Raw genomic sequence first — 16,797 nt, 5'->3', positions numbered from 1 at the left:
TCAAGTCATTTTTAGTGCATTTTCTTGGTTAAAATGCTTTTTTTGTAGCATTATTGGCAATTTTTTTAATTCCTTTATTGTAGGTTTTTAGTGCTTTATTTTCCTAGCCCTAGTTATAACTCACCTTAAAAATAAAAATATCATTAGAAGCCTATTAGGTATAGATAATATTCTTGTCTTTAGGTTTGATAATGGGTAAATACTAAATTCACTCTGATATTAAAGAATAACTAACAGATCGCTCTTATATTAGTATTCTTAACAACCCAAATTGCTTTTGCTTAATGCAAATTGTCTATGTTGTACATTTGTAATGCAGAGTCCAGAAACAACACTTCATGTGGGTGTGATGTCCTCTGAATGTCTTAAATTTAATATTCCTAGATGAATTTATTATACTATTATTGAACTAAAGTAAAAGTTTACATACTTCTAATCGTTCCATGATCAAATCGAAAATATGTTTCCTGTCTTCTTCTTGCTGATTTCCCAGCAAGGATAATGCAGAGTCATTGACGCCAATGATTTGCTCTATTCCGTCTTTGGAAACAACTACCTCCAATGCCAAAATATCCAGACCACCAAAAAGTTCTGCCACAGCGTCCAGCCAAAATTTATATCTTTCTAGAACTTCTGTTTCTTCCAACATCGCCGAACCCACACACGATTTCCAATTGCCTGAGACGCTTTTACGCCTGAAAAGTAATTCCGTAACAAATTAGCGAATCAATGCTGTACGAACAAAACGCATTTATATTTACATCAACGCTCTGTAATGAGGTCCAATTTTAGTTAGATGAAGATCATATTTGCTATCCACAAATGGTTCGGTGGTGCAGTACGTTGAAGCAACAGATACAATTGATGTCATGTCCTGGAAGTCAGAATTATTTTCGACTTTGATTTTACCCACGCCTCCATGAGCGTGCCCAACTTTGAGGACCACTGGCAATTGAGTGGCCACCGACTGAAACGCAATGATATGAGTCATTATTTATCTATTGTCGCTATAATATATCAAAATATATAATTTGTTTTACCATTTCGCCGGAGCTCGGATAGAAAGTCTGTTCAATCAAAGGAAAGTTTTCCTTGCCCAACTTTTTTTGAAGTTGCACCAATTGCCCGTACACCCATGGTTTATCCTGAAAAGGTTAGTGATTTGTTAATGTGAAAATAGAAATTCAGAATTGTGACAAAACAATTCATAATTATTATTATAATAGTTTAAGACATATTAAAATATTAAGATGTACTCTTATGTTAATATTTACTATGATGTTACTTTTTTTTTTTTTTTAGAATTAAGGCTTAGAGTTAAGGTTATTAGCCTGTGGTACTGTAGGGGAGGGAACTATAGTTTATTTACACGTGTGTGCTGGTTTTGGCAGAATTTTCAATTTGGGCACCTGTAGGTATCTGCCATGCCCGCGTGGGGGATGGTGGCACTTGTTCTCCGGACACCGTAACTTGCCCGAAGAAAAATGCCACCCAGTGGCCAAGAATCGAACTGGCAATACCGACGCCTTAGACCACTCGGCCACCTCGTCCCCCTACGATGTTACTCTTTTTAGAAATTATTGAAATTAGCTACCAAATATTAGAAAAATACCGTTTCTCAATCAAATGATACATTTTTATTTTATATACCTAGCCAAACAATTTAAAAACATAAAAAGTGATAGTTAATAATATGAATACTAATATAAATCGATGATTTATAATGATAAAACATTAGTAAAAATTGCTTAGGATTAGTCAAAATAAAAATATACCACAGCTTAATCGTCTATAAATGCCCATTTCAGTCCATGAATAAATAATACATAATATACGATAAGACATCTTTTAAACAATTAAATTTCGACAACTGCTAAAATAGTAAATTGTTTCTTGTTTTTAACGAGTCTCCTAGATTTATCAAGAATCTAACTAAGTGATACTTATAAGTTATAATCAATATTGTAAATCTTAACGACTTATGTTAGCATGAATTTTGTTCACTAAAAAAAAACGCATCATGCTTTGAAATTACGCAAAAACACGCGATATATTGTAAAATAATAATAATATTTGATGAGTAATAATTTTTAAATATATTTAAATAAATCTTTATTTGAATACAAAATAATTAATAAAAACTAAACATTTTATAAGCAAACAAACGATTCGTCAAACTTGATGGCTTAAAGTTTAAACTATTATAATACCTATGAAAACAAACATATGAAAATTCATTATTTTGGACTTTCGCTGTCCTGCTTATAAATTATGATGTCATGAGAAGCCCTTTACACAGACTTCAAGCTTTTCACAATTAAAACCACATACGAAATCTCTCAATCAACTGTTTTGACCAACTAAATCATGAAAAAGTGTGCGATATTTCAAACTAAGTGACAAGCTTACTCTCCGTCGACTCAAGCGTGGACATCCCCATGACGTTCTCAGTGAGTACTTCTCACTCGATAAGAATAATTTAAAAAAAAATTAAAAATTATAATGTTATTTTATAATATTTTTGTATAAAAAACACAAAATACTGTCACAACAATAAGTCAGATGATTTCGCCGGGAAAGCTTTATATATATATATAAAAATGACGTGATAATTGTTTACACCAAAGGCATGATGTCACAAGCCGTCAAGGGTTTTCGCACCTGAAAGTTGTACAACGAATGTAACGAATTGATGCTGGGCACGCCACCAATGTTCAGTCCCAACAAGACGTTACGATAATCCTTACTGGCGTCTCTGACGCTCTGTCGGCACAGGAAGAAATCCGGTCTGAACGAACGGACCACCCGGGAACCGGAAGGAGAGAGTACGGCCATGCTGACAGTGCATCCTCTTTCCGCGCTCGCGGTCACCGTCAGGTCTTTGATGTCCGCCTGTTCGACGTGTATCTCGAAGTCACCAAAGAACCGTTTGCCCCGGAAGTATCTAGACCTGCACCAAAATTACAATAAACGTCGTATGGGTAAACAGTGGTCGAAGTTGTGGGGGGTTTGAAGGTGATTTGGCGTCCCTCTACTTTTTATAATTTACATTTTCTATCCCTCCACTTATTTTATCAAAAACGATAGTTATAAAGGTACAGATAATATCGATTTATATTGGTGTTTTTCACATGATTGTTATCTTTACTATGGTTTCTTTAATTAGTTTTACAATAATAAAATTAACAATGATATTTATTAATATTATAAATATTATTAGATACTTTTTTGACAAGTAGGTAACCTATTTGTCTGCTCATTTAAATTGGGCCATAATATACCAACGTACTAATATGTACTTTAAAAGATCTTATAAATCTTACAATAATTGTATGCAAGTATAATAAAGTAATATATTATCTTTTGGCTGTAGAGTTCAAAATTAAAATGTATTGATTTATTTTACAAAAGTTAACGAATAGAATAAATACAATTTGTAATTAAAAAAAGTTTAATTTTTCAATTTTTTTTTTTTCATACTAAAAGGTATAAAGCATAGGTACTGTTCGTATATTTTATAAGTTGTATCTACATAAATACTTTAAGCATGATATATGTATATTGTATATTATTATACATTTATATACCATAAATGTAATATTTGTTATGTTTTGAATTCAAAATAAATTTAAATGTAGGCACTTAGGTAGGTATACAGATTATAGTTATATGCAAAAATAAGACGCCAAACTAAATTGTATACTATACATAAAATTATTATAGTATAAAAAAAAGTATAAAGGAGTTACCACCCCCTCCTCACAAAGGCGTATGACTGTTTAAGCCATATATATATATGAGAATTATATAATATGAATCAAGGGCAGTACTTATTTTGAGCAACTTTGACCGCACTGTGGGTAAAATATCAACAAAAAAAACGCCTCACCATTCGAAGTTTTCGTCGTCCACCACGAGCAACGTCAACAAACGGTCTTTGCTCACTCTTTGCTGTCTTCGTGTTGCTGCTGCGTCTGTTTACATACGGTAGGCGGATAGGTACATGTTTAGAACAAAACATAAACAATAATGTTAGGTATTACTTATTAATATTACTAGAGATACTTGTATACACGTTGATTTCTGTTGAAATTAATTTAAAGACAACGATATGCACCCCGTCACCCGTTTTTCAAGTGGTTTGGCACCATGTGTATCATTCATATTTTGAAATTTGAATACATTTAAAAATAAAAATTACTTACTAGTGGACCAACGGTCGGGTACCATTTTTGGTATAATGGAATAGTTATACGAAATCAAATAGATAAACTCGTTCGTACATTATACGTTATATTATATTGGTAGGTATGAATCAGATTTTTCGTTATTTAAACTTAAAAAATAACTTATTATTTATTGTGCACAAAAAAGTTATTAGAGTTATAAAAACATTAATATAATGGACTTTACAACAATAATAATTTGTCCATGATATCGAACAAATAAATACGAAACTGCACAATCAATGATTTTTTTTTTTTATGATGGAAATTTTGTATTTTAAACAGGACTGTTGGACTATTGTAGACCTAGTGACTATAGTGGTCTCCACTTGTCCGTGTAAACCTAGTTTTAAATAACAATTATTTATGGACGCGTGGCTTAAACTCTTTATCGTGATCATCGTACCACTCGATTATACGCATATTTATGAACATAATATTTGCACGACATTATATTATTATAATATAAACATGACAATAATGCCACAATATAATATTATACGTATTATTAAAATTTTGAAATAACGCATATTTCGTGTGTTAGATTCTTATCTGGCCTCATTGTTTTTTTTTATACCCACGAGCTTTCTCTGGAGGGAATTAAGTGAAACTGATTTTTAGGGTGGGTATAGATATATTTTTTTATTCATAATACTATTGACTATAAATAGGTACAGAGAATCATTGAAAGTATGAAGAAACATTCCTAATTTATGTGTTTAAAACCGTATTTCTACCAATAAAGTTTTATTTAAAAATTGATCAATTGGTGTTAAAACGTAACAGATAGGATATTTTAGCAGAATGATATGTGAAGTTCGAGGCTTTTTAGATAATTTAGTATAGTTTGATTACTTTCAATTATAATATATTATATATTAGTTCACATACAGTTTATTATTTTATTAAAATCGTTATATCGCCGAAAAGAGGAAATACATTCATACAAATGTGTGTATTAAATAATGATAATGTATTACAGTTATTATCAAATTATATGAATATTTTTAATTAGAATTAACGACCGTGTTATCTGCAGTAACCAGCGTATGTATATAATGTTGAGAAAATTCACGACTGAAACTTTCTTTTGTAAACTTTCTAGAACTTATAATTTATGTATACATTATATAGAAACAAGAATCTCATAATACCGAATCATAAAAACGATATGTTACAGATTCATTATAAGTAAACAGCGATTGAAACAAATTGAATTAAAAATAAAAGCATTTTACCAACAATTATTTAAATAGGTACAATGTATATTATAGTATTTACGGTGTTTGTAAGCAAAGTACATTGGGTAGGTGGTTTAACACATTGAGTGCCAGGCCACAAATGACAAAACTGACCATTCTGACCGGGACATTTTTTTTATAATGTGTTTACCATATAAATGTGTATCATATTCAATACACACGGCACAAATAAATATATTAGTTGTGTATTGAAATTGATACACATGGCACTCAAAGTGTTAAACAGATATGTATGCACAGAATATGATAATACGGATTGAATAAAGAATTGAGAGCACTTTAAAGCAATTCAAATATGGTCTTGTGTATAGTTGGACAGGTAAGGTGTTTTAAAATGTATTATAAGTGATTTCAGCTCTACGTGCACAGCCTCAAGCAAATTGAATGCCGATTTTTGACGTGGATTCGACACACAAGAGCGGTAGGTACTTTAATATATTGTCTGAAATACAATGTAGTATTATTATTTGGTTTTTCTTGCAGCACAATAATATTGCAAGGAGATGTTCACTAACGTTACGTAAAATCGATAATCCTGATAATAACAATAGGTAAACAAAACGGACGAAGGAAGTTATTATTTACTGTGGATTAAATGGAACTATTTCGATACAGCGTTCTTAAAACTATATGGTTATACTATAAATGGCGGTCGTTGTAGTATGTGATATTGATATGTCAGGAACAAAGCTAAATGTAATAATACGCTTTTAAGTATTATAGTATTAGTTTTCAACTTAAATAAAATTATGATAATTAATTATTAGTCGACCGCTCGACAATGATACGTCGTAATAATTAATCCTATTCGTTTTGAGTGGTAGAGTGTTTTTTTTTTTGTTTTCACCGTCTGGACAAGGGTCAAAATGTATCCGTGTAAAATGTACCCTTGTCTATTCGTATAGGTATTATAAAGTATGCACGACTAGGTATGTTCGTAATTCATTATTATTATACAAACACCTTTAGTATCAGTGTGCTGCGATGATCGCTAGAACGCGATTCTACAGTATAATAATTAATTTATGAGGTATTTCTACCTAATAGTGAGTTAGGTTATGTTTAGGATAAAATATGTTAAGATCAAGGTATTAAGGATACCACCTATAGAGGTAGCAACTAACATTATTTCAGATTCCAACCGATTAGATATACAGACAACGGTAGTGCAACAAAGAGATAGTTTTCGACGTTTTCGTACAATTAATAACTCCATAAAAATAATTATCGCTGAAAAGTCATTACATTGGAGCTAAATTACAGACAAAATATGCGAACGAAAAAATAACGTAAAAAAAAAAAATTACAATTACTAAAGTATGCAATAATTTTTCAACTTTCAAAAATATTTGCGAAACTTTATTTGACAAAAAAAATACATTCTCATTCTATATTTATGATACGATTATGCATATTTTATTCAAATTCTTTGTACTTGTAGATATGCTATTCAGCAATTTGTACTACGACATGACAGTTACAATTTATTTTATTTGATAAATATAATATATACCTAAACAAATATTTTATAAATCTGACCACTGAATCTGTGACATGAAAATCATTGTTTGTTTTAAAAATTAACTGTGTTATGTTAATTAAATAATTATAAATTTATTTATCTGTTTGGATAAAATAAAATATTGGGGAAATTTACATTTTAGGTCCCCACAGAAAAACAATATTATACGCAGTGACAGTTTGATATATATTCTACTAAATCGTCAAATCACAAGTTGAAAAAGAAAATCGTATTTTTGAAATGTTGGGATAAACCAAGAATATATTATACTATATAAGCATATAAAATATTTCGTGTTGGTTAGCCATATTATAAATAGGTAGGTAATAACAATAATTAGACATGGACATAAAAATTGTCTACGATGAAAAGTGTGGATAAATGCCACACCCACAATCCGATCCGATAAGTAATATTACGAGATATAAGTGATGTAAAACTTCATAAATTTAATTTTTGAGAAATTTCTGAAATGTATGTCATATAGAAATTACATCTTGTTTTTAAAAAAATACAACTTTGATTTATTTATTGGTATTGGTCATTTTACACTGGTCTAGTAAAATTAGATAAGATATCTTATCTTATATAATAATCACAGCGTTGCCCTTTGATAAAAACTAAAGTTACGTTGATAAAAACTATTGCTAAAATATTTTTATACGAAAATTCTTTAGGAAATTTCCTATTTAAGTTACTGTATAAACAATGGCGTATCCAGGGGGTTTGGGTGTTTAACCCCTACCCCTACCCCACCATATTGTCTTTTTCCCCTAACAAAATGTATATACGAAAATTGTAAAAAAAAAACTCGGTTTAATTTACACTCAACCCTCTCCCCCTTTCATAATCCTGGCTACACGACCGAGTCTAGGGGACATGCTTGACATAGGTGCATAAACTATAATTATAATTATCGTACGGACTACCACGGACGACCGCGATGTATACTCACACTTGATGTCGTTGCTTATCGAGCTGGCCTTTTCCTTGGCTGCGTCCGTCAGCGATTGGACGCGCTGCAGTATCGAGTCTCTCGTCTTGGCCGGGCTTGTCGGCGCACTGATGGTCCGGTTGCCCGGCTGCTGCTGTTGCTGGAACTCCAGTCGCATGTCAGCCGCTTCGGACGCCGGTGTGGCGGCCTGCGAACGAGACGGTTTGGACGCGTACTGCCGCTGCTGGGCGCGCTGTTGCGACTGTGTCCCCTGCGCCGCCGGTGGCCTATCGGTGGGAGCCATCGACGGGTCAGCATCGTCCGCTTCCGAGGATAGGTCTCCCGAAGAGAACCTGCAACCCAAGAGCAGACGCGTTTACAGAACTTTTTCACGATGTTGCCCTCGGATTTTTTTTGTCTCGAAATAGAGCCGTCGTTCTTTTCTCACGGAAATGAAATTTTTTTCAATGAACGCGCACTAAGTTATAGAAATTATTAGTAATCATTCGAGAAATTTCTGAAATATAAATTTTATTTTTTAATAGAGCTTACTTTTTTACTTGAGCTTTATAAAAAATTGATGTATTCAATGAACTTTGAAGTATATTTCATAACAATAATATTTAATATTTTAGAGGTACTATATAAGATTCGCAGTACCTATTGCTATTTTATCAAAACTAAGTTAATATAATTAAAAACAAATAATACTGTTATGCCTTGGAAATTTCTAAAATGGAAACATCACTAGCCGTTGACCACCAAAGAGTGGGGGGGGGGGGGGGGGTTGAGAATTACTGCGATCTATAATCAAAGCAGCAAGATGGGAATCAGAGATAAAATCGATCCAAATTTGGGGAAATTATACGGGAAAAAATCTATAGAAATATTTTTTTTCATTTAACTTCAGACGGTTGCAAAAACGGTTTGATTGTAAAATATATCGATCGATCTTCCGCACTGTTATGTATAATCAGCTAACCATATATATATATATATATCTGTTTTTATAATAACTGTACAGAAACATGATATTATACATTTTACGAATTCATCATTTAGCAGTTTTTCATTCATTCATTTTATTTAAATTGACATTATTTACGAGATTAACGTTATATCTACCGATAACCTACATACATAATATTATGTAGGTACGTCGGTTGTCAGTACTAGTACGAGTTTTGTCAGAGAATCTAGGAAATCACCCTTTGCACCAATCAATGTTTTACTAGTGGGATATTTTAACCATAACATATTTTTATCGCATGCTATACGCATATTTGAATTGGAGCAACTCATACATCTATATATTATGAATACGTAAATATTATATAATGCTGTGGCAGTGCAGATATGGTATTTTTCTCAGAAGAAGGAAACTCCTAAACTTACGATATGTGTAGTATTATGATTTATGGCTGTATAGTGTAGGTATATGGACTACAAAAATGCGTCATAAGCCATCTGAAAGTTCTGAAAAAGTCAAAAGCGCTTGTAGAATTTAGCATTCGTAATTAATTACCAGACGTTAGTCATTACTCATTAACGTATCGTGTTGTGCCTCGTTATTGTGGATTATGAAATCTGGAATTTAAGCACCGGGATCCTGCAATATCTTTTTTTTTTATTTAAGTTTAATTTATAAGACCAATAAATTAATTATTTCTCGTTTAGTCGCCAAATCTGTCGTGAAATGTATACATAAATATGCGACCAAACAATTGGATGTGTAACGTGAACGGGTGATTTATATTGTTTTATTAAATCGGTCTCTTTTTTCGTCTCAGCATTTACTATGGGTTTTTATATTCGAGTGCTGACATTAATTAGTAGTGAATTAGTGACGTTTCGGCAACTCCCATGCCATTATCATGCTCAAAAGTTATTTATGAATGTTACACTATAAATTATACGGTATAAGTTTAACACCAATTCGTATCACGTTGTACGGCTTCGTTTGGTATTAACGCGTTAATAAATATTATATTTTCATTGCTCGCCGTCCGTTCGAATTTCAAATACACATTTATGATAAGTTATTTGCATAACTCTAAATGTTCTGAATACTTGATCATTTTGACAAAAGTATTCTATACACGTATATTAACCTTTTTTTATTATTATATTATAATAATTATTATGAAAAACTGACTTAACTTTCACTGGTAATAAGTGCATTTTTTTACTTTAGGAATAATAAATGTTGTATTGATACAATAATTAAGAAATTTATTAACACTGAATATAATATTATATTATTATAACAAACTAAAATCGAAATATTTAAATAACGAAAATACCATTTCATTACATAATAATCACTAAAAAATAATTAAATCGCAACTCACAAAAACATTAAAATACAAAATCCAATTTCTAAATACTTTGTTAATGTTCGAAAACTTCACTAAGAAAAATTAAACATTATGTATAATGAACCAGTGCCTTTAATTTTACTAAAATCGATATTATATTATTTCCTCGGGCACTAATCCAAAATGTACTTAAACGTTTAATTCTCTATAGTTTTTCCAATCATCGTAATGCAACATTTTTGTGGTTGTAACTTCTACGAATACTTCCAACTACTATTCGAATAAAACGGTTTTAATAATAAATTGAAACGCGTTTGAAACTATGAGAATAAAATCCTAACAATTAAAAAACTAATTTTGTTTTCATGGATAACACTAACAGCAACGCGTAGGTTCATCATACACATTTAACGAAATTATTTTATTAACGAACAAATAAATAAATTATCTTTCCTTTTCATTGAGTTATATGGGTACGAAAAGTTTATTTTTTTCACGCCGAGAAATTATATGCTCTATATCAATATAGACGGTTTATGAAGGGAATGGGTGGGACAAATTGTAAACGAAAACCACAGGCGACTCGCCCATGCCAGATTTACGAAACGCTTTAGGGCTTAGTTTATAATGTTTATATTAATCTTTGTTTGACCGATACATTAATTACAGACGCAGTGGTAAGTAATTCCCGAGGTAATTCCCAAAACGTGTTTAAATCTTAAAACAATTAAATGCACCAGTTATTATAGATATAGCCATATAGGTACTAATGGACTATATAAGTAAATTAATTTCGCAAGCGACGGTACAATGCATGTACTGTTAGGCACTGTTTTAAATGGTTTTAATTTCGAGACTACGTTTAATAATTATTGGAACAATGGCAGCAGGTAACCAAGGCGAAAACGATAATGATCGTACTTCGTTGGATTCGTATATTAAGTATTATACAAACAATGTACCCTTTGTTGGATATCTGAACCAACCTTTGGGTGTCGACCAACCGTTAGCAAAACAAAAAAAAACGAAAACAAAAAAAAAACGGTGGCATGTGCGCATTGATGTTAAAACGTGAACAATACGATAATAATATGTACCTACATACATTATTATCTTGAAATAATTATTTGGAAAACATTATTTCTTATACATATTTGGTTTAATATGTGATTATTTCGCGATGTCGTATATTATTATACTTCTATGTTTGAAAATTGTATCACGTTAACATTATTAATTATGGGATCATTAACTTATATAAATTATACGTTAGTAGGTACGTATAATATATCAACTAGATACCGATATTATTATATACCAAAAACTCATACCCAATACTCACATACAAATGTCATAAAATAGGTATACGTCTTATTGTTTTTTAATAATATATCATAGGCAGTGAGTACGATTTCGAACACGTTTTATTAATTCGGAAAACAATTAAAAATATTTTTTTTTAAAAATATATATAGACATCGCTTCATTTTAAAATAATGTTGTGAATACGTTTTTGTTTTTTTTTTTAATTTACAAAGTTATGTGAATTTTTTACAACATTGAGTCATCTAAAAAGACAAAATATTTTATAATTATATGAAAAAAAACTACACAAGCCTCATATAATCAACGACTAAAAAGTAGGTAATATGCTATCACAACTACAGTTTAAAGTTACAATGCGATATTTGCTAAAAATTACCTTCGTTTCAAATAATTGACATTGGTGGTGAAAGACTGTTTGAACGTTGAGAATGGAATTTTGACTGATTATTTGAACACGGGTTTGTATGAATGAGAGCTAAGTGCGCTCTCGTAAACAGACTGAAATTGAAAGGGATTTTTCAGCAAGCAAAAATAATAATAACAACAACAATATTAATTACGATTAACCAAATTTTACTTTAATATAATACTCTTACACATCTATTTTTTACCTTGCTTTATATTTAATGGTATTTAGTTTTGTTTAGTTTTTTTTTTTGTTTAGGGTATAGGGGAAAATTTCGGACGGGCAAAACTCTCGTACGTAAATAGGCGTCGACTGCACTTACACGCGTTTTTCACTCTGTCGGCGGCGCTGGCCGATCGATAGCTCCAACGACAGACGCGACGTGCCCGCCGTGCGACCGTTAACCCCTGGTGGCGGTTTCCCGAACGATTAATGGAAAACGGGCGAAACAGTGAGCGCGTAGTGCGTGCACGTTACACAGTGCGTACGGTACGCGGTCTCCGGGACGGCGTGCAGAGGGTGACTTCGGGAAAATCCATACAGCCGCGGGGAAATCGAATGGCCACTATTATATAAGACGAGGGGCGGGTGCGTGTGCCCCGCTGGCGTAAAACCAAAAGCGGCGCGGGAGGCGTCCCGATTTCGCGCTTAAATGACCTACATGTGTATGTATGTATATATATAAGACAGAAAAATAAAAAGTAAAACCGGAGTGAGACGACGGCGACCCTCGATCCCTCTATCTCACCAAAACACACACGCCCACAACTACACTTATGTATACATTATACGGCGGGCCGATGCTTTTGTAGCGAACCGGGACGCCAAGCCGCAGTTCGCACTCTGCAGCTGACTGAGAACAAAAATGTTTGACAAATTGTTTTGTCATCGTTGCGAATTGTGCCGAAATCGGTACAAAATAATGACACTGATGTGGAACCGATCGGACAAAATCCTGTGACATATTAAAATAGTGTTCGAGTTGGCATAACGAGTTGTGTTATATTTCGCAAACTATAAAAAGTTGTTGAAAACTTTTTTGATGGAACGCGCAAATTATTGCAAACTATTTGCGAAATAATGATAGTAATTTGAATGTAATCTGAAAAAATTGGATCGTCAATTTCAAGTATCGGGTTAAATATTATAAGGAATAAATTGTGTTTTTCGTTTTTAAATTGTTATTAAAAAAAATAGGTACCTACTTCATAATAAAATTGAAGACAAATGCAAAATAGTAGGTATGTTTCTCATATTAACGTAGGTAGGTATCAGAAATAATTGAAAAATTTTGATTATTTCCTATGATTTTGCCCAGATGAGTGATTACTACCTATGATAAAACAATACGTACCTACCTTGAACAGCATATATATCATTAAGATCTATAAGGTATATCATTTAGGTATATATGAAAAAGAAGTTGTTGAACAATCACCGCGATGTGTGAGATTTAAATTTTTGGTGGCAATTATAAAATTATAATATATTCATTTAAAATTGTTCTCCGCGTTATCATACTTTAAATTTTCCAAATTTAATATAATTTGTTATAGAACATGTTCTTATATAATATAATTATTCACATCTTTGTAAAATCAAAACCACAACGTTCTAGGAGTCGGCCGCAAAATACGAAATTGCGAAATTGCAAAATCATGCGAGCTGTTTGCCAACAATTTGCTAGTCATCTTACGCTTGAGAAACTTAAAAAAAAAACGAGCATTATTATTTATTGTACGTGGCATCGTATTCCGGCGGTAATAACGATTTAACGAGCTTTATAAAATAACTAATGCGACGTGTGTGCATTCCTCGGTCGGCCGAAAACGATTTAATTATGTTTGGGGCCCGAGGTTAAGACGATTTTCGGAGATAATAATATAATAGTTAAAGAAGTTGACCCGTCGGGTAACTCGACTCATAAAAATAAACGCGACAAGCGGCGTGGTGATTTCATAACATATTATTATTGCGACATGCAGTGTTAACCCGCTAGGCAGTCTTTTTCCGTATCTACTAAAGCAAGGGTTATTATACGGACAGTGACAGTACGGGAGCTTACCGTTGTTTATTTATTACAGGCGTTTTACACGTGTTCATATAGTCAGAGATTTCGTTCTACAAATCCTATTATGTTGGAGAGAACGTTATATTCGTTACAGCAAACCTTTCTGAAGAAAAAAAGAGACTCGTCTGCGTCCATAAATTCCGATCGTATAACATTTGGCCTGAAAAACAGAAATGGCGTAAAATATAAAATTTCAACAAATACAAAACGTAGCGCTTTACCAATAAAGTCGTTCAAATATTATTATTTTGTTTTCGTAATCGGTAATTTATTGAACCTTCGATCCTGCACGACTGTCAACTATGTAAATTCCGTCGGATAATAATATTGTACTGAATACTATATATTATAATATATATTGACATATTTAATATACATATTGTATAGTTTGAGCATTTCTCGATAAAACTAGCAGCACGTTTTCACCAGAAGCCATAGTTAAGCTGCAGTGTAATAGTTCATACACTTTTTATCGTCTCGTACGTTGAAACAATAAACCAGCCCTGTTATTCGGCTTTCATTATAAACGGAGTCCTGTGGGGAAATTATTTTGTTCCCGTGGTGATAAAAAAGGATAATGATAATTTGTTCAAATAAAAAAATAAGAAATTACGTGAGATAAATTTAACGACAATTTAAATGATAAAATATACGTTTTATGCAATGATTATAAATTATAACGAATCACACATAGGGAGTAAAAGTTTTCGGGTGAAAAGTATACCAAACACATCGAATGGAAATCCTTAAGCTCCCAAGAAATCAAAAAAGAATAAAGGAAAATACGCTTTTCTTGTAAATATATAATATAAGAAGTTTTCTGGGAAAATAAAATGGTTTTTTTTTTTAACTTTTAACATCCCACATGAAATCCTTTTCGTTTCAAAGTTTATTGTAACGTAAAAGATAGATTTGAACTTTTGACGATTCCGACGATTTAAATTTTGTTTTACACTAAAAGTAAATGTAGATATCCCGTCTAGTGTGACATGTAATATCATGTTTACCTAAAGGATATTACTATATTAGTATTTTACTGTGATATTCAACTTAAACAATATTAACACTTCATGATATCACCGCAAACATCGTGAATAATGAATAATGATAAAGGTAAATATTATAATAATTAATAAACATTATTTCATTTTGTTTTTCATCGGTTTTATGAAACTTGTATAATAATATGAACTGTTTCCATTCCCATTTATATTGGTCAAGCGTAAATTGTGAAGTACCTAAATATACCTACATAAACATCCCGTTGAATTGGAAGCTTAGTGGGTGTACATTGTACGTACTGTTATAATAATAAATAATATAAAAGGCCTAAAGTCCGTTTATTTTGGTTTGGAGTGCCATAGAATCAATAACAAAATATGGAAACATCGTAATTTCCTATATCATGTTATAATAATATCACGTGTTTCACGGTCTGGTAAATTAACATTCATTATAACTTTTAAGTGCTACAATTCAATTAAGTAGACAATTTATTGCATAAAATAAGTTGATGAAATATCGAGGGTATAAATTCCAATAAAAATAAATTGTATGTGAGTTTGTTATGTAGAGTGTACGTTTCCCAACCATGCACACGTGTCGTTGGAGCGCGCACAATATTATTGGAGCTGTACCGAGCAAGTAAAATTAATTTGAGCGTGATGGATAAGTTGAACGTGAGTGAAATTTTGGTCGTTCAAGATATATCGTGAAATACGTTTGTGGTATCTTTTTTTTAAATAAGACAAGTCTGTATCAGTTATTTTACGATGGTAAAAATACATTCTGCAACAATAATAATTTAAATATTGTATAGTCTTCTCAAATAAAAGTTTTCGCCGTCTAATATCGATTTAACGTTCAAATATTTGAATCCGATTTTAATTTTCTTCTAATACATTTTTAAAATAACCATAAATATTCATAATATAAAACGATATTCCAAAACATATTTTACCTATAATACTCGAGTAGACATAATATAATTTCTTTGATTGTTAAATATAATTACTATAACAAAATATAGGTATAGAATGTATTAGAAACGACGAAATAGGAAATTAATTTTCTTTAGTAATTTATTCGTTTCGTCTGTAGGTACCACATGCTTTTTTTCCTCGAAAGCCATAAAAATGGCCAAAACAAAATGTCGCGTAAACGATTTATTGCTTGTATAAGCTAAATAAACATAAAAAAAAAAATAATAAAATGATAATGTAATACTAATATAGTAATATAAGTAATAATATTATACAATATCGTGTATGTGTATTGCGTTATGATAATAATTATGGGGCCAGAAACAAACGTGCTATGGAAATACGAAAAAATCAAAAAAAATTCTTCTCTCCGTCGGAGCTTAATAAAATAAATTGTAAGTACGGGTTTGTGCATTATTTCGGGCCGACGAAGACAGTGAAATTACAATTTACTATGTCGGGAGCTACTACGGCGGCGCGGCGAACTGTTCGGCTTACACGATAATTCGGCGGACGCAACAGATGTCTGACGTTCTCACGTCTACACTATATATCTATATTATATAATAAAACGGCCCGTGACAAAAATCATGAATGATTGATCGTAAAACTCCGAGACTGAGAATTATTCAACGAAACCCGAAAACTTTACCGTACTCGCACGGTTCGTGTCGACGACGTATATGTCTCTCGGTTTTCCCAGTGTCCGCGGACGCACCTAAATCGATTTTTTTTTCATCAAATATATTA

General features: G+C 31.8%; 1 protein-coding gene across 1 annotated transcript in view; it reads right to left on the bottom strand.

Annotated features, from left to right (window-relative positions):
* Nucleotides 1–12,348, bottom strand: part of LOC100163525 (synapsin) — a 13,763-nt gene extending 1,415 nt beyond the window's left edge. The window contains exons 1-8 of the mRNA XM_001945241.5: nt 12,200–12,348; nt 11,965–12,086; nt 7,966–8,297; nt 3,890–3,974; nt 2,662–2,950; nt 1,041–1,145; nt 762–967; nt 431–695 (exon numbers count right to left, since the gene is read on the bottom strand). Of these exons, the coding sequence (XP_001945276.1) occupies nt 431–695; nt 762–967; nt 1,041–1,145; nt 2,662–2,950; nt 3,890–3,974; nt 7,966–8,248 (1,233 nt within the window). The 5' untranslated portion in view covers nt 8,249–8,297; nt 11,965–12,086; nt 12,200–12,348. The remainder of the gene's footprint in view (nt 1–430; nt 696–761; nt 968–1,040; nt 1,146–2,661; nt 2,951–3,889; nt 3,975–7,965; nt 8,298–11,964; nt 12,087–12,199) is intronic.
* Nucleotides 12,349–16,797: the final 4,449 nt, after the last annotated feature.

Source organism: Acyrthosiphon pisum, chromosome A2 (genome assembly GCF_005508785.2).
Source record: "Acyrthosiphon pisum isolate AL4f chromosome A2, pea_aphid_22Mar2018_4r6ur, whole genome shotgun sequence".
Classification (NCBI taxonomy): Eukaryota; Metazoa; Arthropoda; class Insecta; order Hemiptera; family Aphididae; genus Acyrthosiphon; species Acyrthosiphon pisum.
The sequence above is the reverse complement of the archived record's forward strand: the minus strand, read 5'-3'. Positions and strand labels throughout refer to the sequence as shown.